Raw genomic sequence first — 24,309 nt, forward strand, 5'->3', positions numbered from 1 at the left:
ATATGTATATATAGTATTACGTATATACCATGTAATGCTATATTATTATAGTACATATGTATATGTACCATACGTAATACTAGCTTCGACCAAAAAAAACATTCATATCCATTCAAACCCTATTACGAGACATAAAATAAATCATTCTGAATAAAAAACGCGATCCTAATAAAGCCTTGTAATTAAAGTAAGAGCCTTGTTTCTGCAGCTGAGTGCGGCTAATCGAATTTCACCAGCAGATTTCGCTATGTAATTACAGGCAATATAAAATTGTTAATATTGAAGCAGGTTGATCCCTTACGAGGCTTAATGGATTCCAAGGTAATGTTTGCATTAAGATGAGTCTAACGCGCTGTAAATAGATTTAAGTGGCTATACTTTAAATGATCTCTGAACATGTGCACATTGTAAGTAAATTCAACTAACTCGTATATATCGTAAAAGTATTTTCTTACATGTTTAACTTTATCAAACTCAACACCGGATTCTCGATTATGCAGTAAGCTGAGTTACTACGTAATTATGAAATCGCCTGGTTACGACCCAAGAAATTTTTATTGTTATATGTGCGCTATATATATCTCGGGTGTTAATTTTCATTCCGGTTTTAATTCAATTAATTTTGACTTACAGATACAGCGGGTATGTTAGAATTCCTCTCGAATACTTTTCATTGAAATTTTTGCCCCAAGTTTTTCGAGTGACATATTTTCTGATAAATGTAGATTACAATAAAACTTCCATTGCAAACAAAAAGAGCGAAAAATTGTTTTTGGAGCTTACCCGAAGTCGGGGTAAACTTTTTACAAAAATCCACTCATGTTCTTTTATCCTGGATCATTCCAGTCCTTTCAGAAAATTCACGTGTGGAACCGGAACCCTGACAATTCCCATAGAAATTTCAATTCTTTCTGGAACTCTGAAATATTCTAAGTCGTGTAAGCCAAGGCAATACTCACATCGGACGTGGAGAGTTGCTGATGTGGATTTCACGTTGCGTGGCACTGAAGGATTGGAAGCCGTGCATGTAACATTGATACCGTCATCCTTCCAGGAGGCCGCTAGTCGGGCCCTCGAGACGGTCCTGTTACCGGAGCGCTTTTGCTGCATGTGGTCGTGAGGAAAAAGAGGTAAGGAAGCTTAGAAAGACGGATCGATCTTTGTCGAAAGACTTGCCGATACGGAAACTTCTAGACCCCCACTCAGGCCGAGTAATCACTCAAGAACATAAGTTCACCCATCGAACCAACGAAATCGCACGGGTGATGACGATGGAGGTTATGGAACGTGGGGGAGTTCCTCACTGTGGTTTCAACTTTGTAAACCAGTCTTCTGTAATAAAACGTTTTCGGCGTGAAACAAATGTTCAGATGGTGGATAACAATTTGTTGCTTCAAGCGAACATATCCCGTCCTTTTACATGCATTAGAGCAATTTATTTATTAAATTCAAACAGCACAGGTATAAATTCAATTAAGCAAAGGCATGTAAAGATACACGATTTATTCAGATTAACAATGTTGAATACTAGCGTCTATCAGAGCATTTCATTCACGTTGAAAAAGTTTTCTTCAATGAACTTATTTACCCAATTTTTTCAATCCTGAAAAATATCAAAAGTTGAAGTAATCCAATGTTAGATTTTTTAAAAACATTGATTTTATTTAACACTGCCTTGTGATCGTTAGAAATCTTCAGAACGCCAAGTTTTGGTAATTTCAAAGCCAATATTTTTCCAAATTCCTGTGCGATTCAATCAATACTAAGAGTTTCGCAAATAAGTGAGATTTTTCGATGACTTGACAACTTCTGAAGAGCGAGATAAAAAATACTTCTTCACTTCTTAAAACTAGCTTAACCCGCCCGAACGGAGCGTCATGTGCGATCAACAAATCATTGAAGCGATGTATTTTTGATGCCTAAGTTCCAGTCGAATTTATTGAGAAGTTGTTGGACTCTGAGAAATATTTCATCTATTTTATGAGCTCGACGTCAAAGGAAATGAGGGCCAATGCAATCAAGACATCCTGGGGTGGTTGATTATTCGAGATGAATTATGGTCTTAACTCTCCATGCATGAAGATCAGCCGGCAATGCATGAAGATCAGCCGGCAATGCACGAAGATCAGCCGGCAACGCACGAAGATCAGCCGGCAACGCACGAAGATCAGCCGGCAATGCACGAAGATCAGCCGGCAATGCATGAAGATCAGCCGGCAATGCATGAAGATCAGCCGGCAATGCATGAAGATCAATGAAGATCAGCCGGCAATGCACGAAGATCAGCCGGCAATGCATGAAGATCAGCCGGCAATGCATGAAGATCAGCCGGCAATGCATGAAGATCAGCCGGCAATGCATGAAGATCAGCCGGCAATGCATGAAGATCAGCAAGCAATACATAGAGAACAATCGGTAGCGCACGAAAATCAGCCGGCAATCCATGAAGATCAGTCGGTAAAACATGACGAACGGCCATGGAAATCAGAAAGTTTTCAATTACGTAACGGTGAACCTTTCATAAATAAGTGGGTATAGAGTAAGGCCCAACTTTCTCACACAGCTATTAAGTTCCCTGATGCTAGGTGATCGGTTCGTGACAACTTGTCATGAGAATTTTGTGAATAACAAGAGTATTGTTAGATAGATTTATTTGCACCCGGCAGAAGTTCAAATGAGACGAGAGAAGAAGTCTTGAGATCATCCATGTTGTGTAGAAGATCGGTCATTATTTTCAGCATTTACATGTTTTTTCTTGTTATTAGAAAATTCAGCATTAAAAATTCTTTAGACTGATATACAACATCTCTTTATTTTTAAATATATTTTCAATTTCTCTGTAAACTTTTTAAAATATTTCTTACTATTAGAAGATTTGAATATTGCACTGAATAAAACATTTCATAAATAGAATAAGCCGTTTTAAATCTTCGCTCTCGGCATTCAACATTTTTTTCTATGCAACAATTAGCAAATCTCTTTAGCGTGAGCAAAACGTTAGAATGTTACTTCAATAGCATCATCTGCGAAGAACAATCATTAAATCAGTTATGGCCTATGATTTTAATTATTTATTAAACAATTAAACATAGATGTTATTAAATGATAGTCGCCTTTTTAAGACAGCAAATACCATGAACCAAAGCTTCATACATATTTTGTAATCCCTATCATACTTGTTTATTCTATTTCTCAAAACTCTGAATAATGTTGAGTTATATGAAACCGTTTGACGAAAATCTTTTCAACATATAGTTTACAGCCTACAGTTATATTTACGACGGTTACAGCCATGACAATGGTGCTTTAAAAGTATTCAAAGTCATCATCTATTTAACGGAAATTCTGGAAATACACTCTTAATAAATTAATCCCCATTCGTTAACCTGTTAATTATGTAGATAATAATAATTAAAGCTAAAATTGCGCAATATTTCCGAAATAATAACCCCCGCGTAGCATAAGTCAGAAAAATAGATGGAAAATGGCCAATAAAGAACATAGGATGGAAGTGTCAGCCCACAGAAAGGGCATCGAAGATCAATATGAGACTCACAGCGGGCCCTGTGCTGACGAAAAGACTTTCAGGCTGCCAGGATATTCGAGGACTGGGCCGAGACTGCGCGGCCTGACACTCGATAACGGATTCCTTCGTCTCGTCCAAAGGAAGGTCGAGACCCTCGATTTTTACGCTTGCTGGGCCATCTGTAATCATATATGATTTACCATTATTAGTGATGAGAAATATTAATGCTTGAATTATTTTTTTCAGTGTGGACATGTTTTTGGCTTGGTGTTCAATGAGCGTGGGATTTTCATTTTGCGTTTTTTCATAGGTTTCACGTAATAATCCATTTTTACGATAGAAAGTTAACTCGTCGATGATGAATACTATAAGTAAACTTTTGAAATTTGCAGGGATTTACAGTTTGCAGGGATTTTCAAGCTGCCTCATAGCATATTTATTTTGTCTTACAACTAAGCTACAGTATGTAGTCTGCTGACAGGGATTACAATAAGCGTAATTACAATTAGTGTAGTTAGAACGAAGAAGTTAAACAATTCATCTGTTCTAAAATAGGATTATAAAAATTCAAAATCTCGAAGTCTATAAATCATAAGTTTCTGCCACTTGATTCTTGATTGTTATTGATACCTAATTATTCTCGAATAATGGATTTTTGCAGCATCGACTTTCTTAGCAATTGGGGTATAAGGCTGAATACATGCAACTCTATGACCATGGATTCAACTCATGAATGTTGAATTGTAACTGCTCAGCGTCAACCACGATTCTCGATGAAAAGGAACGCGATCTGTGTACTCATCGGGATAGTGTGATGAAAACGGATTCATATATACGCAGATGCCTTTTCGCGATTATTTTATTGAAAAATCAATTTGTAAACTTGTAAAGATTTTGATGCTTTGATTCATAAGGAGACTGATGATAATTACGCGTGAAGGATGACCTCAGAGATGAGACACATTTGATAAATATAAACATTCCTCAGAATCAAAGGAGAATACACTCGAATTCATAATATTTTAGATCAAAATTTTTTATATTTTCAGTCATACTGCAAAATGTACATTGATTTCTTTCGCTTAATTTAGCTAATAACGATTAGAAAAACGAATGTACAGATGCTTAATATTAACATTATATTAATAATGATTGTGTTAAGGATTGAGTTTAATGCGATAAAAGTTTTAATGTGAAGCTCGAACAGCTTACAAAGAAAACCGTTAATTAGGCCTCATTATCATCACAAAAAGACTTGAATCCCTGCGGGAAGTACGCTCTTTCCCTTCGAGTTCAGGAAATTTCCAGCTGAGCATAACCATTTTTATCTGAGAAAGCATGGATGGTTTTGGCGGCCTAAACTTTCATTAGCCGCCATTCATTCATTTTAGTTCTTATCAACATCGCAGAGGGGACGGTTCATTTGAAATAAATGCTGTAACTTCGTATTCAAGGATTGCGATTGTTAAATGAATATAATTGATAATACTAATGCATCAAGACCCGTAACTCGTTACCTGCACACATGCGAGTAAAATATGGTATAGATCCGAAACAAATAAAACCTGTCATTAAATCCCAACTTCTCAAATAAATTTTCATCGTAAACAAAATTATCGTAATTATAATGTTACTACCAAGTATTTAGTAATTTCACATTATTTTTGACAGCGATTCAATCAATCATTCACGTGCTGGTTTGCAATGGAGCGCGTTAAACTTCCTAATTTACTTTCATTGGCTCATTTTCGACCACAGACATCTCCATAAACGGAGTTGTGAACGAATGAGAATCGTTCATGGTATTTACAGGCATTTTTTACTCATTTCAATTTGTTTAAGCTAGGTGATAAATTATACTACATGTATGGGTTTTTTAGCGAAGCCGGTTAAGCAACTTAGACTTCCGACCCCTTCAGGGAAGATCGGTCTCAAAGAGAGGTGACGAGGGCGATTCCTATTATATGAGACGGGAGTTGTGTCCTGCTAGCCGATCGTTTAAGTTGCTGCTCCGACCTTCATAGCGGTAACTAGTAACTGCCGATCTGGCATAAAGCTTGTTGTCTTGCAGTGAGCCCTCTCCCTGATTAAGCTGATTAATTATTTGCCAGTGTCTGTGCTGCTCCTAACTGTAACCGTAACTGTAGAGTGCCCATTTTAAAGGGCTCATTTCTATTGAAATAAACGTGTTTGAAACTTCAGTGGTGAACTGGGAAGTCTTCATTATCGATTATTTAAAACTAGCTTTTTACTAAGTTCGTGGCCAGCGTGCAACCTTGGGCGGCCATCCGTTGAAGCTAAGGTAGTGAACGTCCGGTCACAGAGTGAATTCGAATATTTGCCCTGAGCAACTCATATTTGTGTCACTGATACGTGCGATTGTATCGTCAAACTTACCCACTTACTTTTATTTTCAGACCGCAATTAATGTACGATATAATGGAATTGTTAAGCTTTTGAATTGCAATAAAAAATCGAAAGCAGAGATAATGAAAAAAAATCAGATATTTTTTTTAAAAGCGTTTCTATAACAGATCAAAATTCAGTTCAAGGACTCCGGGAACAGAGGTTTGAACTATAGAACAATAAACTGCTTAAACAGCAGAGATTAGAATCTGAATTGATAAGTAAAATGGCTGAATAAATGAAAAAAATATTGTTTGACAATTGCATTCACAAATTAACCTTGAGTAGTATTCAGACAGTTTTCTTTAAGATGATGCTATCATTTCCGAATCCTCAAATCTAAAGAATCTGAGGAGGAGTCCATATGCGCTGAGGTGGGCGCAGTGCGCATCAGCATACGTCGGTATGACGTCACGTAAATTATACATCAGATTGGCGGAACACCGAGCAATGAGTAATCGTACTAGTAGCCTACTTTCGCCACCACCTCATTTTGCTGGGCGCTTTGTGAAGTTCCTGTGCCCAAAAGCGAATGCAGAAGCATGGCCTCCCATAGTTGGGTTTCAATCTTTCCCGCATGAATTCAGTCTTTTGCAACTTAATTAGCTGTAATTCAACTCGTAAAAGTTTTCAATGGAAATGTAATGAATTTTCTTGGAATATCTTCCCTTTTATATCAGCAGTTATTTTTTTATCCTTATCCGTTTTATGAGGACTCGGTTGTTTCCCACCCGCCTCACGTCAGGATGGTTCTTAACAATTAATAGTTTTCATCTGAAGATTATTTACTGAAAAGCAACGCTAAAATTATATTTTTTGTAAGAGCAATTGAATTCAAACTAATCGGTAATCGAAAGTTTTATAAATTTTTCGAATTTGAAAAACAAATAAGACAGATACAAACGAAAGCGAAAATTCACACCCGTTAAGATAAAAAATGAAAATAAAAACATGCTATGAAACTTTTGCTATAAGTTTGTCAGAGAGACACAAGTTTGCGCAGTGAATGACACCGTTGTATTTCAGTCCCATGGCGACATGTTACTGTGTCTCGAGAGCTACAAGACATGTTCGCTCGAAATACGAAGATCATGTTCCTTCATTTTTAACATTACAGGCTTTTTACCTATAATGAATATTCAGACATAATTCACGCAGCGTAAGAGATATGAGATATAGTGCAATTCTAGATTCCATATCTAGAAAAAATTCCTTATCTAAAAATTACGCAAAGTAATTTTTAAAAATTACTTGAAATAAGTTACATTTTCTTTGGATAATCTTTGATTGCAACGATACAAATCCTTTTGATCGTAAATGAACTCAATATATGACCATTAGAATACCTTATAGGATATAAAGTATTTCCTGCACTTCTCAACCCAACTAAGCAAGTAACTAATAAGAAAAATAAATAAGAAGAAGCCAGTTCCCGCATTCACCTACAGAGAAACATAATTTTTCACAGATTATTCACAAGCTGCACTCAAAACGACTTGTACTTACAGAAGACATCAAGTGTGACTGCGACGGAGACAGCTTCCATAAGATGGCTGTTGCTCGCCTGGCATTGCAACTTTCTACCGTGATCCCACGGCCCTAGAGCATCAATCTGCAAGACGCTGTCGCTGTGGTCTTCGCCGGCGTAAGAACTTGTGGAAAAACGACTCAAGGCTCCAGGGAGAGTCACGTCGTCATAAGATACGCTGCTCAACTTCGTCTCGGGAGGCTCGTCAGATTGTCCAGTGTATGTGTAGTCGGGAAATAATTCAGACGAGTCTCGCGTGACATCGGTCCATTGTATTGTGGGCACCGGGTGTCCTGGCACGAAAAAAGAAGTTCAATGAGCTGATGGTTTCAGGATAAGGATTTGAATGCTACACTAAAAATTCGCGTTAAAAGCTTTTGAAAACTTTCAGCCACATTTTCATTATTTCCAACCAGTTCAAACATCGTGGACCATGGATTGAAAAGTGATCACAATATTTTATATTAGATTTCAATCGTGAATCGTTATTCGTGAATTGCCAATTTTTCGAGGGAGGAAATAATTTGTATAACAAATTTTTATTTATGAGTTTTATTATTATAATTTTGTATGCAGAACTGAAACAAAGTCAATTTTGATCCGGTATTTTGTCGTTCAGATGCTCAGTGCAGTAGGAATAAAAATGCTTCAGGGTATCACCATTCTTATTAAATTAATTCACGGAAAATTAATTAAAAAACAAGAGACTAGCTTTTTTGATTAATCAAATTTCATGTTTATATTTGTTAAATACAGTTCCTGCATTGGGTAACTTTAAATTCCCTTAGCTATCAACAATGTGCTTCGGAGCTCGTCGGGTAAGTTTTGCTGCGCTTAGACCGCTTCATAACCATGCTAAACGGCCTTGGAAAACCATCAAATGTATAAAAATAAGGAGGAACAGTAAACTGCCGAAGTTGGGGTAAACTTCAAATGTTTATAGTCTCACCTCCATAGGCTCGGCATCTGAGATGCAGCGCTGAGTTCTCTTTATGCGGGCCTGACACACCGTGAATTTCTTCATCGATGAGATTCAGCACTACCAGCTTTTTTATGGGTTCTAAAAATATTTAGATAGGTTAATAAAAAATTTGAGATTGTATTAATAAAAGTCTACGAAAATAACTAGAGGGCTCAATATAAAGGATTTTGAGGAGAATAAATAACGTTGATCAATGTTTAGTTAATAATAAGATTTAAATATTCGAGATGTATATTTTGATGCTGCAAACGCAAAAATTAACGAAATCATAACTATCATTTTATGGAAATATAATAAATATAATCTTTTTCTTTGATATTATTATAGTTATTTTTTGTTTGTTATTACTATAATTCTATATACATATATTTTTTGCTTCCAAATAAAGTTAATGATAAATTGGGCCTCCCACATTTGGTCAACAAATTTCTACTGCTCATCAGCATCACAAAAAAATACTTAATATCGAATGTTCTGAAATTCGAGAAAAAGTATACTTATCCGTTTATACCAAATTTCCGCTCTGTGCACTAAGTCTACAGCTTTTATTTATAACCAGCACTAGCACCATGGAGTCGAGAATATCACGTTCACATCATTATGTATCTTCTGAGACAAGGAAGAAAGATGAGTGTCCGAGAGCAAGAAGGATTATGTATCACTAATAACGTAGCTCCGCAAATACGCTGACTTACTACGAAGAAAATGTAAACAAATATACAACGCAAGTATCAAAAATAAGATCTTAACGTAAATCTCTCGCGATTGGATTACAACATGCGATTTTTTGTCAACAAAAACCTCACTCATGAATAAATTATTTAATCAAAAACGAGTTCGTTAGTCGTACGTTGGCAATCATTTTATTTGATTTGCTTGTTCAAAATTTTAAGCTGTCACTTCGATAGCTGTGACTTTAAATGAGAATTATTTATAATTACATTACAATATTTCCTGGCCATTTTACTAACCGAAAAAAAGCTCGCTTACCGTATTCTTTATTCTTATTCGAAAACATTTTATTCTTTATTCGTTCACACACAGAAGCAACACAGCACGACTCAATAGAAAGAGAATAAAATAGTTGAGATACTTAATTAATTAATAGCTAAATAAGTGAAACCGTTAATAATCTTACCGTGAACGTCTAAAGTAAGCATCGACATCCTGGTCTGTGCTTGCGGGAAGTCCACTCTACACGTGTAGTTGCCCGCGTCATGTCGACGCAGTGACTCGAACCGCAACTCTCCCACCAAACCCTGGCAAGTTATATTAAAAAACTCTAGTAGTAAGTGAAATACTGGTAATACCCCTACCAAATTCAGTTATATTCGTAAATAGTACCAGGAAAATAACGCTTGTGGTGACTCTTGCATCCTAAATACTGATATAATAATCTAATTGTTTTTATTGAATTGGAAAAAAGGAAAATTTTCAATGTAAAAATTGAAAAAGTTGACAAATGAAAGTTTCATAAAAAATTAAAAAGTCGTTGCTGATTTAATTCTACACCCATATTAATTAATATTGTTAAATAATTTAGGCAGAGTAACGCTCGTGGTGACTTTTATGTCCTATATACTGATTTAATCATCTACAGTGGCGGAAATGGCTTTACGACCTCCCAGTTTTAGCTAAATATTTTCTCTTGCAGAAAAAATACGGAATTCTAATTATACGAGGTTTATCTACGCTTAAAAACCGTTCCGACGATACGCGAAATAAAGTTTTTTCAATGTATAGAAGTATGAGAAGAAATAATGAAATGAGAGAAACCTAGGCGGAAATGGTTTGAAGACCACGATTGGTTTTTTTCTATTCAGTATCTTTCTGTAATATTTTCACTTTAAAATGTACAGTAAAATAAAGAATATTCTGATTTTCGCCATTTAGGGTACTTCTGGTGTACTTCTGGTGTAGTTCAGTGTTCTCACCTATATTTTTTCGGAGTAAAAAATATGCCAAAGGGGACACGACTCACTGCATGAGGCCGAGTAGACGCCGATTTTGGCCTTTGTGAAATGCAGTAGAAGCCAACGGGACATTGCAATGGGAATAAAACGCTCAAAACCCATTGTACCATCAAATTTTGCTAATCCGGACGTCTACGGATGAAAAAAGCACCCTGGACCAACCGCAAGATTAACCGACAGGGATCTTAGACAACTGTTTTCAAAGGCTTCTAAAACTTGCGCTACATCTACTTCTATAAAATTGGCCACTGTAGTTGATGTGCCAGCACGACGCATTAGTCAGATATTGCATGACTCGAAAAAATTCAAGTACAGGAAGCGGAAAGATGCCCCTATGCTTAAACAAATGCATATTTTCAACCGACTAAAATTTGTTGAAAAAAATGTGCTTGTTGGTAACCTAGGTAACCTTATTGGTAACCTTATTGGTAACCTTATTGGTAACCTCAAGATTATTTTCAATAATGGAAAAAGTTCAATCTTGATGGTCCAGGTGGATGGCAATGCTATTGGCACCATTGGCACCACGTGGACCGTGAGCCTGAATTCTTTTCCAAGTGGCAATCTGGTGTTGTTCGGTCATGGTTTGGGGGGGGGGCGTTTAGCCGAAATGGAAAGTCAACTCCAGCTATTTTACGTGGGATACAAGATTCAGAGGCTTATAGCAGAGTCTTTTCACCATCTTCTCCCTTTTGCCCGTGAGAAACATGAGGGATCACAAGTTTTCCAGCACGACAGTGCTTTGATTCACACTGCAAAGTCAGCAAACATGTGGTTCCTAGAGCAGAATATTACTCTGTTGCCGTGGCCGGCGCTTTGTCCTGACCTCAACCCCATTGAAAACTTATGGGGCATCATGGCGAGGGATGTTTACCAAAATGAGCGCCAGTTTCAATCTGTGAGTGACCTGAGCACGGCTATCCTTTGTTCATGAGATAAAATTCCTCAAAAGACTGTGAATTATTTGGTAAATAGCATGGGTAGATAATGCATTGAGGTAATTTAAGGCGAAACGAGGTAAGATTGCCTATTAAAACGAGGGTATTGGATCCAAAAACGGAAAAACATATCTTGGTCTTTTAGCCATTTCCCCTAGGCTTTTCTAAATTTTATAATTTCTTCATATATTTTGAGAAAATTATTTTTTTAGCGTATCGTAGGAACCGTTTTTATACGTAGATAAACCTCGTATGATTAGAATTCCGTATTTTTTGTTCAATAAAAAATATTTAGAGGAAACTAGTAGTCGTGTAGCCATTTCCGCCACTGTAATAATATTTATTATACTTGAAGAGTTTCTAAAATATTTAAAGAGTCATTGAAATTAATTATTTAATATTTAATAAGAGCATTGAAATTCCACACGTTCCTTCATTTCTATCAATAAATAATTTCAGCACACGCTTGCGGAGAATTTTGCATCCCTAATTAAAACTCTCAATAAAATCTAATGATATTCTTTCTACTGAAAAGTTTTAAAAAATGTCCAACCCGAGTGATTCTGGAATAATAGAACTTTAAAAAACGAACTACAAATTTTTCCAATGATGAATTCTGAAAATTAATGATAATCCCCTAATTACGATGTTTAAAATTTGAAAGTCCAAACAATAATTTTGTAATTTTTAGCCCTGTCCTAAAAATCGTTTTAAAAGTAATCCATTTAACGATAATTAATCTAAACAGTATATTCATTTCCTTGATTTACACAGCAGTGTGGAAAGTCGTAAACACAACCTACTCAATCTATTGATAGTATCAATTAATATTGCCTGGCTTGATTTTGGGGCTGTCTAATCACTCAGAGTTAAACTATTAACTCTTCAAATTACTTTTTACAACAATAACATAATTTTAATTTAATTTAATTTTACCAGAATAAACGAAAACATTCATCCGTTCAATAAAGTCACCGTCTTCTTTTATGTTCAAGTGGACAGCAGACGGCTGGTGATAAATCTCAGACAACACGAAAGTCAACAAAAATTCTGGTGCGTGAGGACTTCGCTCTATGTTTGTCCCGTCAGCCATAATAAAGGATCATTCAAGAGACATTTTGTGGTCAGCCAGAACAAGTTTCCATCTTTTCGTCTGGCCAGGCCCCTCTGACCTTCCCACTTATTGCCTTCATCTCATAGTCCGCATTAGGTACCCATGTGTTCCAAGGCCAATAGCCTTCTTCCGAGGGCTGCTCTAGTTTTTGCCCGGCGAGGGTCTAATTAGATTTCGTCAACAATGGTAATTGCAGGTCTGTTCTACCGCAACGAAACTCCCTGTGCCACTCCGATCGATTGAGGTCACACGAAATTAATTAGAATCGAGCAAAGAGCACAACCCGGCGTCTTGTGCAGGTCTCATCAGAGCGTTGAAAAGATCAAGTGCAATGAGAAAAGGCGAGCTTTCAATGCATTGGAATTCTGTGCTTATATTGGTGCAATATATAGCATTGCATGTGTACCGACAATCAACCTAGAAACATATTGATTGCTCTCACAATACTCATAGCGCCTATAAACTCTTAAATAAGCCAAAGAAAAACTGTAAGTGTATTGCAGTTCATGAAAACCATGTTGCCTTTTAATCAATAGAATTGTTAAAATTAGTGATGAAAGGCGGGAGAAAATTTTCAACTAGGCTCGCAAATCATTATATAACGACGTAGGATACCCTGCACGTTAATTGCTGTTTGTAATTGAAAGCTTGGTCATATTTTTCCACCAATTAATCTGACTCGATAATTTGTGTTAGGTACAAACTTCGTAGACTGGTTTTATAAATTATTAAAATAAGAAAATAAGTACGATATAAATGTTCTAACAGAAATCAATTTCCGCAACATAGAGTGTGGTCCTTTTTAGGAAATTTTACGCTAAAATGAAGAAAAAATTATCATTTGCTCGGAATCTTTTCCATGTTTATGTTTATATATAAAGAAAAACACGAAGAAATCCTAAAACGATGATTACTCCAACCAGCAACTTTAGATAAAGAGTTACACTTTAGTGATTAAACTAAAAATAATTACCTGGTGAGGGAAGTTATCGAGGGTTGGGATGAACGCAACTCGTCCCGGAGCATCGGGAGCTTCGTGCAGCTTATGGTTGCCCTCAGACTCGGAGGCTCTTCCATCGTAACTGAGGTGAGAAGGAAACATTCATAGCATTAATTCTGCTACCGATGAATTATTCATAATTTTTATATGAATTGGCAAAGTTAATGCGCAAAGACCCTGAGGGAATTCAGCAGAGAAACACTTCGATTTTGATGTTTCCTCAATGTAAATATTTTTCAATTAAATTTTAGACCCTTACCAGCTTCCGGTGGTTCTTGACACCGGAACCCGGTGTCAATTCGATTTTTTTATCTCAGTGGATATATTGGAAAAACAGGGCCTGCCCGTTTCATAGAAACGACAGTGCAGCATTAAACGGAAATGTTCGTCACGGCTTCCATTTCAACCCTAAAAATAAATTCTGAGACTGGATGGTATGGTAAACATGTCATACAAACCAGTATCTGACAAACAAACCGGTGTCATAAATTCATTATTAACAGACGTATTTTGCTGTTAATTCAGTCGAATCTTTTATTGAACATTTAGGTAAGAAAAAACCTTAAAGCTTTTGGAATAATTATGAGAGCAAGGTGATAAAATATCAGAACTTGATATAATACATTTTAAAAGAGACAATATTAGTATTAAAGTTCTCGGCGCTCAGCCACGAAATAAAATCTCGGTTTAAAAATCACCTGAGATGGCAATGTAATTTCAAAGTTTTAATGTTGGGAGTTAGCGGAATGGCTGTTTTTGTTTGCGTCAGTGACTTTGAGCCACAAGTTTCCAAAAAATTACGGGAACAATATTTAATTACTAAACTTAGGTTGGAGCTCTGTAAACCGACTGCAGCGAGCTCATTAAATCGAACATTAGAATGGCCAACTCGCAGACTGAAGTTTTCCTATTATCCATACGGGGACCTGGCTTCCGGATTATATTTCACAAAATTTATCTATATTCTAGTAGCTAGCATACAAAAAAGATTTAGTCAGTTAATAAAGAAAACAAAAAGCGAAAGGCACTATAATCGAAATCGATACAAACAATATTATTGAATTTTCCTGAATCTTTGACTGACATCAATCAAATGCAAAAAGACTATTAACACACGACATTTCACTATTTAAACCAACGTTAGGAGCGAGAATTTTTTATGAATGGTTTCAAATACCCAATTTAATTACGTCAAATTCACTCTCAATTTATTTGGCCCGACGAAAGTGGTTAAATCTGAAAGGAATAAATACGTAATTTAAATAATTTTATCAGCTCGTGGAATTTTTCAAAGGCCATAAATTTTTCACAAAATTTAATTAAGCCGTTCGGTGATTCCTTTTCCCAGTGAATAGGACCTAATATTTTGGTGTTTACATTAAGGCCTCTCGGGTCGTAGTTTAATATCCTGCATAATTTCAGCTGAAAAAAAGAGAACTCTTTTCTGTCGGACGAAAGAAGAGGTCTCTATTTCATTAAAAATTATGTTACAGCTTAAGGGAATTCTTCAGTAAAGCAGAAGTCATGCCCTGAGTAGAAGGTGAAATAAGTAAGAAGCTACCGGCAATTTTGGGCAAGTATTGTGATGGTTATGATGCATTTAAAGTCCTCTACAGGTCGGACATCAAAAGAACAAGCCTCTAATTCTCAAGCCAAGAAGCTTTTACGCTTTTGTGCCTACCGCATTGAAGCCTTACGAAAATTAACAATCGCGGGAACATTTGCTTCATATGAATAGTAATTCCGCCTGCACACAAGCGAGGTTGAGTGCAGCGACTGTTACATAATTACTATCTTTAATATATATTGGATTAACTTACTATCCAACATATTAGGTTGTCCAGTCATACGTCTAGGATTGAAGAATCTTCTATAAATTTAGATTAAAATATTCTAGTAGTCATGTAAGTGGAGAAAATACATGAATACAATTGAAAACAGTTAAATCGTGATTGGAAAAAATCATATTCATAGCAAACAAACAGTTTTTTAATTTCTGAGAATCGATAGATATTAATACATACGTTATTAATAATAAACTCTTTCGTTAAACGCTAGTTTCCGGAGGAAACCTGAATTTTCCCAAAATAGTAAAAGTAGACATCATAGTAGGCAAGAAAGTTATATTTTAAGCCTGTTTACTAAATAGTTTGAATTTTTTTGTTAAATGGTTATTATTCGAAAAAGACCGATTTATTTGTTACAGGTTGCGATAAAACTTTATTCAAAAATTAATTTTGAACTATCCAAGTAATTAAACATCATATAGTAGATTAAATGTTTAATATTATTCCTTTGCTAGACAACACTGAACTTCTGAGATGTGACTTATCCTCGTTTTATAGGATACTATTCTATACAACCTGTTTTTAAAAACTGTGCGAATGCATCGAAGTTTTTAGGATATTTTTAATCTTCAAGTGGTTTGACTGACGACAATCATCCATTAACAACAGAAACCATTCTAGTCCTACGCTCATTTGACGCCACCACTTTTTAATAGTCAAATTTTGATAATTTCTCAGTGTAAAAATTATCGATTTTAACCCGCAACAGATTATTGCAATTAAGAATATGAGTTAAAGTTAATTTGCTTCTTACTATTGCAACCCTACAATTTCGAGCTGATAAAACACTCTCTCCTGTGGTTGCTACTAAAGGATATATATATTGGAAAAAATTTGCAAGTTATTCGCAAACTTTAACATATTTCCAGATGCTTCTCGAGACTGAAAAAAATCAACGTTCCTGTTTCCGAGAGAGTAATAGTCTTTAAATTCTTTTTGTAGCAAACTGTTCCTTAGCTGACTGTTCCTTAGCTTAAACTTCAGAGCAGAATAACTACTCCCACATTCAGTGAGTCAATTTACCCAAGAGAGATTACACGGCGCATCGATTTAAGGATTGTCTTCTCGATCAATGAAAATCTGCTTCGACGCGAAATCTGAGTGCTGAAAATATGGGAGGGTTTGTGTCAAAAGAGCCAAGAATCTGCTGTTTGATTATGAACAGAACGAATAACCAATCTATTGAACAATAACGAACAACAAAGGACTTCTACGTTTGAATATTTTAACAACATCTGCATAAATTCGAATCAAACTACTTTCCTTTTGTGATGACTGCGATTCCCATAAATGTTGTTGTGGAAGTGAACCTCGATATAACGGATATGAACATTGAACATCCTTTCTTAATACCTAATAACTCACTATATTTCGTAAAATTTTCCGATGCTGAGGGCTTCAATCTCAGAGCTCAATCAGAAAGTAATCAAGGGTCTATATCCTTGCAGGTTCACGTTTAAATTTAAATTTAATAACTTGTACAAGTACGAGAACATCATGTATAATGAAAATCCCCAATAGGAAGAAAATAATAGATTTTATATATAGTGATATGGAACACATGCTCCTTAAGTATGCTCCCAAATTGTGCCTGAACAGGAAAAATTGATCATTCCCTTAAGAAGAGAAAACTTACTCTTTTAAGAAGCTACTAATTAATTAGCTAATTACCTAACAAACTACCCATTATAAAAATATTCTAAAAGTTTTTTAATCTTTCACTAATATATTTCCTCAGAGTGTTTGTTCCATATAAATATATTCAACTCGTTTTATTCAACACGAGCTGCAACTCAAGTGCGTCAGAGAAGATTACGCAGGGCGCCTATGGATGTAATGCACTAAAATGCATTGAACTAATGTGGCGAAAAATGCATTCATGATCCTCAAAATTTGGACTTGAGGTAAAGATGTTAAAACTTATTGTAAATTTTTGGACATTATACAAAAGATCCCTTTTTCTGCTGTGACTAACTTATTAAGTGCAAATTTTGTGAACTACTGTAATTGAAAATGAAAGATATGTGGCCTCTTTTAGGCTCACCCACATGTAGAATAACAAATCAAAAGACCATTGGACGAATTGGTACGGGAAAATTTCTTAATTTATCACCTTTAAAAAATCCTCATTCCTTCTCCTTATAATTATTTGCAACATCAACAACAGAAAATGTCTTGAGTTATCACTTTTCAAAAATTCTCATTCCTTCTGCTTATAATTATTTGTAGCAGCAACAATAGAAAATGTCTTAAGTTATCACTTTTCAAAAGTCATCGCTTCTTCTGCTTATAATTTGCACTGTAGACAACGAAAAAATTTACAGACGGCTTTGAAAACGCTCAGAGTAGAGGCCTGGTGAGCAGGAAATTATCTCGATCTTAATTTTGAACAGAAAATATCGTGTTTTTACAACCAGTTGGCCGATGTTAGTGCATGCGATATCAATAATTATGATTGTAAACTTGAATAACTATTTTTCACGGCAGAGTATAATTATACAATATAACAGTCGATGGAAGTTAATCGCATTCAATAACATGAAGGAAGCTAAAAATGGACCTTTTTATACCCGCCCCATTCCCGCCACGGCTTTTAAACGAAGATGATACTTATGCCTCATCAATGCTCTACAACCAATAAATGTATACTTTTTACACCACAGAAACATACTTATTACCATCAAACAACTACTATTTACAGGTAATCCATTCATTCTTTAGAGTGTAGACGAAGAAAAACTTTCAATTTCGAACGTTGCTCCGGTGACCCAAGAATTATTGATTAATAAATAAAACACCATGTAAACATGATATAAAATTAATTACGCAACTATAGCATGTGTTGTGCGCCAATCATCCAATCAAAAAAGCTCACTTATTCTCGAGGAAAAATCTTGCAATGGCGACACCTCAAAATAAAGCAATATCCTGCCTATCGACTTGAGGAAAAATGGGCAGTGTTCTTTCGGTATCGGCACCTGCCTCCCATAAGTAATAGACTCGCGTAGTTTTCAGGGCAAAAGCTTATACAGAAAAATATTTGGGCATCGCAATCAATTTCATGGAATCCAGACTTTGCCCACTTTGAATGAGGAAATTTCCATACCAATTCATTTAATCAAATATTATTAATCCTAGGAATTCTTCTTATACCGAAGACTCTGGTTCATGGCTATGTGCAACACTGCTATATAGTGATATATGACATGATTATTGAATTAATATTTTAGACTTTAGATGACTTTAAGATTTCTAGATCTATATTTTTCTTATAAGGTTTTCTGCTACACCACAAGTTAATCAGAAGATGCAAGGGACAATTAAATTCATTCCTAGCTTACGAGGGAGAATTTTAATTATTTCAATTCATCGTTCCATGAATCTAATATCACGGAATACACATGAATTCCCTGAAGCGAGTGTGTAGCGCTCCAATGAAAGGAAAAGTTTTCACAGACATAAATTTTTTAAATTTCTTTTTTTTTTTTCATAAATTTTCTATATTTCGAGAAGTAGGAAGAAGAAGTTCAGGTCCCGGCTTTTTATTTTCTCTGATGATGAAACGATTGAAATTTCAATTACAACTATTTAAGTAATGATAGATACGGAATATAACACAATATGAATTCCAATACAACTCCTGCAGTAAGGCTTTGAGGGCACACAGAACTATTTTAAAAAAGTTAATATTATTTTGAGAAATCAAAAAGGCGTGGATGTGGTACATTACGCGATCGGTGGAAAAATCCAATGATGATGGTGACAGATATTGATTTTAATTACCTTCCTGCATGGTAGCTTCACTAGTTATTCGGAAGCTCGCTTTATAGTTTGTCTGCACTTCTCAGTGTGTAACACGTTTCAGAACTTAGGCTTACCGTGTAACACGTAAAAACGCTATTTAGTTTGACTGTACTTCTTACTGTGTAATACACAAAAACGCTTCATAGTTTGACTGCACTCCTCAAGGTATAACGAGCTTCAAAAAAGAAAACAAGCATGAGGGGAAAAGTCCAGAACAGCAAGAAGCAGCTCTAGATCAATGGTCCAACACGGCGAGTTTGGACCACAAATAGACCTAAGTGCCGCAAGATCAGTTCGGTGAGGCAGACGATGCCTTTACGCTCCGATAAAAGAGATAAACCGGCCACCAAGAAGGTTGTTTCTTTAAGCTCAACGGTGGTAATGCGTCCTAAAAAACGATCGCTGATGTCAATGTTGGCCTTCTGTTTTGGATCAGCGTCGCTTCCAGCCTAAAATGAGGGTCACTTCGTCGCAGAGTTCACGGCGTGCCCCAAAAAATACTGAATGCTCGTGCCTAAAAACTTGCGATGTTTCGATAGTTTCGATGTTCTTCTTGCCCAAAACAGAGAACGCTGCCCGATGAAGCGCGGACACAAAGTGCAACCGAGAGGTAGTATCAACACATACATTGTTTACATTGTGTTCATTTCAGGAGCTCGGAGAAAAACAAAGTAGTTTTAAATCCCAAAGTAGTTTTCTAAGAAATTTTTCGATCAGCTTCAGGAATGCAAAATGAAACTAAACGCTATGAAACTGTATTGGTCGGAAATTAACCTTTACATAATTAAATGACTTGAGAATAATTATCAGTCCCAGACGCATAATCGCTGTAACTTGATTCAATAGTTGCCATGCAAATCATAATCTAAATCATTACTATCTAATTCAATCACTAAACTCAGGATAAAATATATGAATTTCACTCTGGTAGTTCACAGCTAATCGCCACCTAAAGAATTAAAAAAAATTTTAAAAAAATGTGCAAGAGATATACTGTATACATTTTTTTTCGTTTAAAAACTCAGATATATTGAAAGTATTATTGTTCTCATTGAATTCTGTGCTAATATTAACAGGACATCATTCCATTCTCAAAGCACAATTAAAGCCATAATTTCATCAAACACAGTCATTATAATGTGACCAACAGCTTTTCTTAATCGGTCGAATGATGAGCTACATCTATTTAATGATGAACCAAACTATTAAGTTAAAAAACAATTCTCGCGGATCTATTATTGCGAAGAATCTACCTTCAATTAATGCGTCGCATCTTACAGAAACATAATTCACATTACAATTTACATTAGCGACTGCAATTTTGTGTTAATGTTAGTAGTTAATGTAGGTATGTATGTATACGTTAGTGGTTCATGTTAGTAGCAGATATGTTATTTTCAAATAAATTGTGGCAGAAGTGACGTATTTCAGTGGCCTATTTTCGATGTTCACTCGTTGAGTGTTGTTCGCTTATAGAATGATTAATAAATATACCAATATATATGTCTAACAATATCCGTGCGAGAGGAAATTCTACATTAGAACTTAGCAATGCAACTCTTCGTGGCCACTTAACTGATTAGAGCTTTAACGAGCACCCACGTTCTTTCTAACTAGTCAAGAGCCCTGCACGGAACTTCAGAGGAAGCTGAATTAGCGATGAGAATTTGTCGCACTGCCACAAGAGGCTGTGAATTGCAACCTCTTCAAGGCGAAATATCAGGAAAAAATCATAGGCTACCATATAAAATAAGTAGAAAATATTAGAAGACTTATGAAACACAGTATTCGAAACCTGAACAGATTATCCACCACTTTCAATCAATGATTGAAAGAAAATTCTTAAAATGGGAAATTTTTATACCGACTTTCGATAAGAATTATGATCAAAAATAACAGTTATGCAACACGTGCAAGAATATGAAAAAGTTTCGCTTTATGGCAGCTTTATTCCACGACGTTAATAGCACTAAGCAGTGAATAAGGCAAGTATCGAGAGAATTATTGTTTCACTGATATTTGTATAGTTATATATACAAGAGAATTCGTTGATTTCTATTATCAGTGAATGGAACTTTTCTTCAGTTGAACGGTAGATCAAAAGGCAAGTTTCAGGAAGTAATTCTTATTTATTAACGACGTTTCGAATGCAACAAACATTCATTTTCAAGTTAAAGAAGCATTAAACATTGAAATTTTGGTGGAAATAAGTACATAATATAAGTAACTAGGATACAACAGTAAAATTTTGGACCAAAAATGATCATTTTTGGTCCAAAATTTTACTGTTGTATCCTAGTTACTTATATTATGTACTTATTTCCACCAAAATTTCAATGTTTAATGCTTCTTTAACTTGAAAATGAATGTTTGTTGCATTCGAAACGTCGTTAATAAATAAGAATTACTTCCTGAAACTTGCCTTTTGATCTACCGTTCAACTGAAGAAAAGTTTCATTCACTGATAATAGAAATCAACGAATTCTCTGGTCATCGATCGCACGTGTGTAAACAAGTAAATCCTGCCATTTAAAATAAATTTATATATACAACTATACAAATATATATATATATATTTGTATAGTTGTTGTATACTCACAGTATTTAAAACATAATATGCAGTAAGATGAAAACTCTTATTCAACGGATGCAAAATATTTACAAAATCACACAAAAAATCTGAAGAAAATTTTAGAACAAGAGGAAATTTCCTCTTTCCGTTTATCGGTGATTCATTAGGTTTTCATTCATTAGGTGCAAGTTCGAAAAAACAATTGTTTTTCAATGTTTCTTCAGGTTGGAAACTGAGCTTTCCCTCACTCGAAACAAGCGTTAGAGAAAGGCAAGTCACAAACTTGACAAAAAATCACAGCTGCAAAATCGAACTATTTTGACAGCACGTACGACAAATATTGCAAAACGTTGAGCAATTACGAACGCCAGAATTAGACTTTTGACCAAGGCACCAGAAACGCGTGTTCGGGAGCCTCGACTTCGATTCGAAAAAAAATTACCCTTTCATTCGATCTTTACAAAGTAAATTGATACCTTCAATACTATGGTATGGCTGTGGCCTACACGGTTACTGTTACTGTTATGACTGAACGTTTTACAAATATGATTGTAAGTGTTACAAATATGATAAGCCTGACTCAAAAAGATTGAAAAATTGTTCTGAAGTGAACGAGAAATCACGGAAATTATTTTTTTTTATTATAACTGATTCAATAATGTCGATCATTAAAAAACATATTATGAGATAAATCCATTTGATAAATTACAAATTTGTAATGACAAATTTCAAGCGGTTATATTTGGGGTTACATTTAAAATCGAATAGTCATAATTTAAGAGATAATAGAATCCTAAATGGGCTGTATTTCTTGAGTAACATGTACCACTTCGGACGAATAGTTTCTTGTTATGGGAGATATCAATTCTCGAACAGCCAAGCCTAGAAAGTATATCTTTCAAAATATCTTTTATCTAAAATTCATCTTTTAATAATCAATCCAATAATGGATTTAGGCTGCACTATGCAAAACGCCCGCGCGCTTGTCTATGCGTGAGCGTATATGGAAATTTATCATTGCACTCACCTAGACGAGTTTGATAGAACACATTCTGTACCACAGCAATCAAACGTAAAAGGGATTAGTGGTGTACCTCTGTCCCACATCACTCACTTGTAGAAACGTTTAGTATAGAACTCTTTACACTTCACTCACATGTAGAAGGGTTTATTAGAAAAGCCTTTGTACTACTACACTGACATGTAGAAATGTTTACTAGAGAATCGATCTGTTGAATGGAAACCCTATATACAACATCACTCACCTGTAGAAGTGTTTATTAGAAAAGCCTTTGTACCACTTCACTTACCAGTATAAACTCTTGGTAGAAATTTTATTTGAGTAACAAACTGTAAGACTCACTCCATGAAGGGCTGATAAAAGATCCAGCACCTGCACCAAACTGCTTGTTAAGGCAAGTTCAGTAAACTATCCAGTATATCAGGACGCATCACTCACCTGTAGAAAAGTTTATAAGTTCAGCAAACTATCCAGTATATCAGTACGCATCACCCACCCGTAGAAGGGTTTATAAGTTCAGTAAACTATCCAGTATATCATGACGCATCACTCACCTGTAGAAAGGTTTAGTCGACGAATCTTTGTACCACAACACCAGTGTTCAGTAAGCTATCCAGTATATCAGTAAGCATCACTCACCTGTAGAAAGGTTTATAAGTTCAGTAAACTATCCAGTATATCAGTAAGCATCAATCACCTGTAGAAAGGTTTATAAGTTCAGTAAACTATCCAGTATATCAGGACGCATCACTCACCTGTAGAAAGGTTTAGTCGATGAATCTTTGTACCACAACACCAGTGTTCAGTAAACTATCCAGTATTTTAGTACGCATCACTCACCTGTAGAAAGGTTTAGTCGATAAATCTTTGTATTGCCCCAAGCCCATGGGCCCATTGCCCCAGGGGTGGGGCAATGGGCCCATTTTGACACTTTTTACAAAATAGTGTTTCATTAAAAACTGAATAAACATATAGGCGTCTAATTCACATCATACATTCCTCATTAATTGTATCTTTAAACAAAACAAAGACCCACCTCGTATCAATTAAAACTTCATCAAAAATTTAGTCTAAAAAAAGTGGGGGCGCGCTGCCCCATGTTGCCCTACTGAACTGAAGAAATGAATGTAAAATTCATATTAATTTGACTTTGTTACATGAATTTACCATTTCAAATTAATTTTCGACGTTAATATTCTGATTATTTTACAAAGCAAATAATTTTTTTAAAAATAATTCATTATTTTTTTATCGACTAAGTTTCTATAACTACATAAAATAATGTATACGAAAATCTTATCATGGGGTTTAATTCAGAGAAAAAACAATGCAACAGCCATTTGCAGAATTTTCCATTTGAATTCTCAAAAATTCAGGTAAGTAAGATTATTTCAAGATTTTTTAATGGGCGCGTATAGTGCCCAGAAAACGAATTCCAACAGCAAACAATGCTTCATTTTACGACATAATTTTTACGTAGTTTTTGCAGACATTTTTCATTGAACCATTGAAATCAGACAACTCGGCTTAAATTCATCTAACTACAATTTTCAACACTGCCAACATTATTCTCTTATAACATAACTATCTGAAGATCT

The 24,309-nt window shown here is 35.3% G+C and overlaps 1 protein-coding gene across 1 annotated transcript in view; it reads right to left on the reverse strand.

The window, feature by feature from the left end:
• Window positions 1-23,598, reverse strand: part of LOC108678797 (nephrin) — a 40,237-nt gene extending 16,639 nt beyond the window's left edge. The window contains exons 1-7 of the mRNA XM_018167269.2: window positions 23,552-23,598; window positions 13,441-13,549; window positions 9,581-9,701; window positions 8,410-8,520; window positions 7,439-7,753; window positions 3,557-3,705; window positions 960-1,104 (exon numbers count right to left, since the gene is read on the reverse strand). Coding sequence (XP_018022758.1) covers window positions 960-1,104; window positions 3,557-3,705; window positions 7,439-7,753; window positions 8,410-8,520; window positions 9,581-9,701; window positions 13,441-13,549; window positions 23,552-23,598 — 997 coding nt within the window. The remainder of the gene's footprint in view (window positions 1-959; window positions 1,105-3,556; window positions 3,706-7,438; window positions 7,754-8,409; window positions 8,521-9,580; window positions 9,702-13,440; window positions 13,550-23,551) is intronic.
• Window positions 23,599-24,309: the final 711 nt, after the last annotated feature.

The sequence above is a fragment of the Hyalella azteca genome, unplaced genomic scaffold (assembly GCF_000764305.2).
Source record: "Hyalella azteca isolate HAZT.00-mixed unplaced genomic scaffold, Hazt_2.0.2 contig16872, whole genome shotgun sequence".
Lineage (NCBI taxonomy): Eukaryota > Metazoa > Arthropoda > Malacostraca > Amphipoda > Hyalellidae > Hyalella > Hyalella azteca.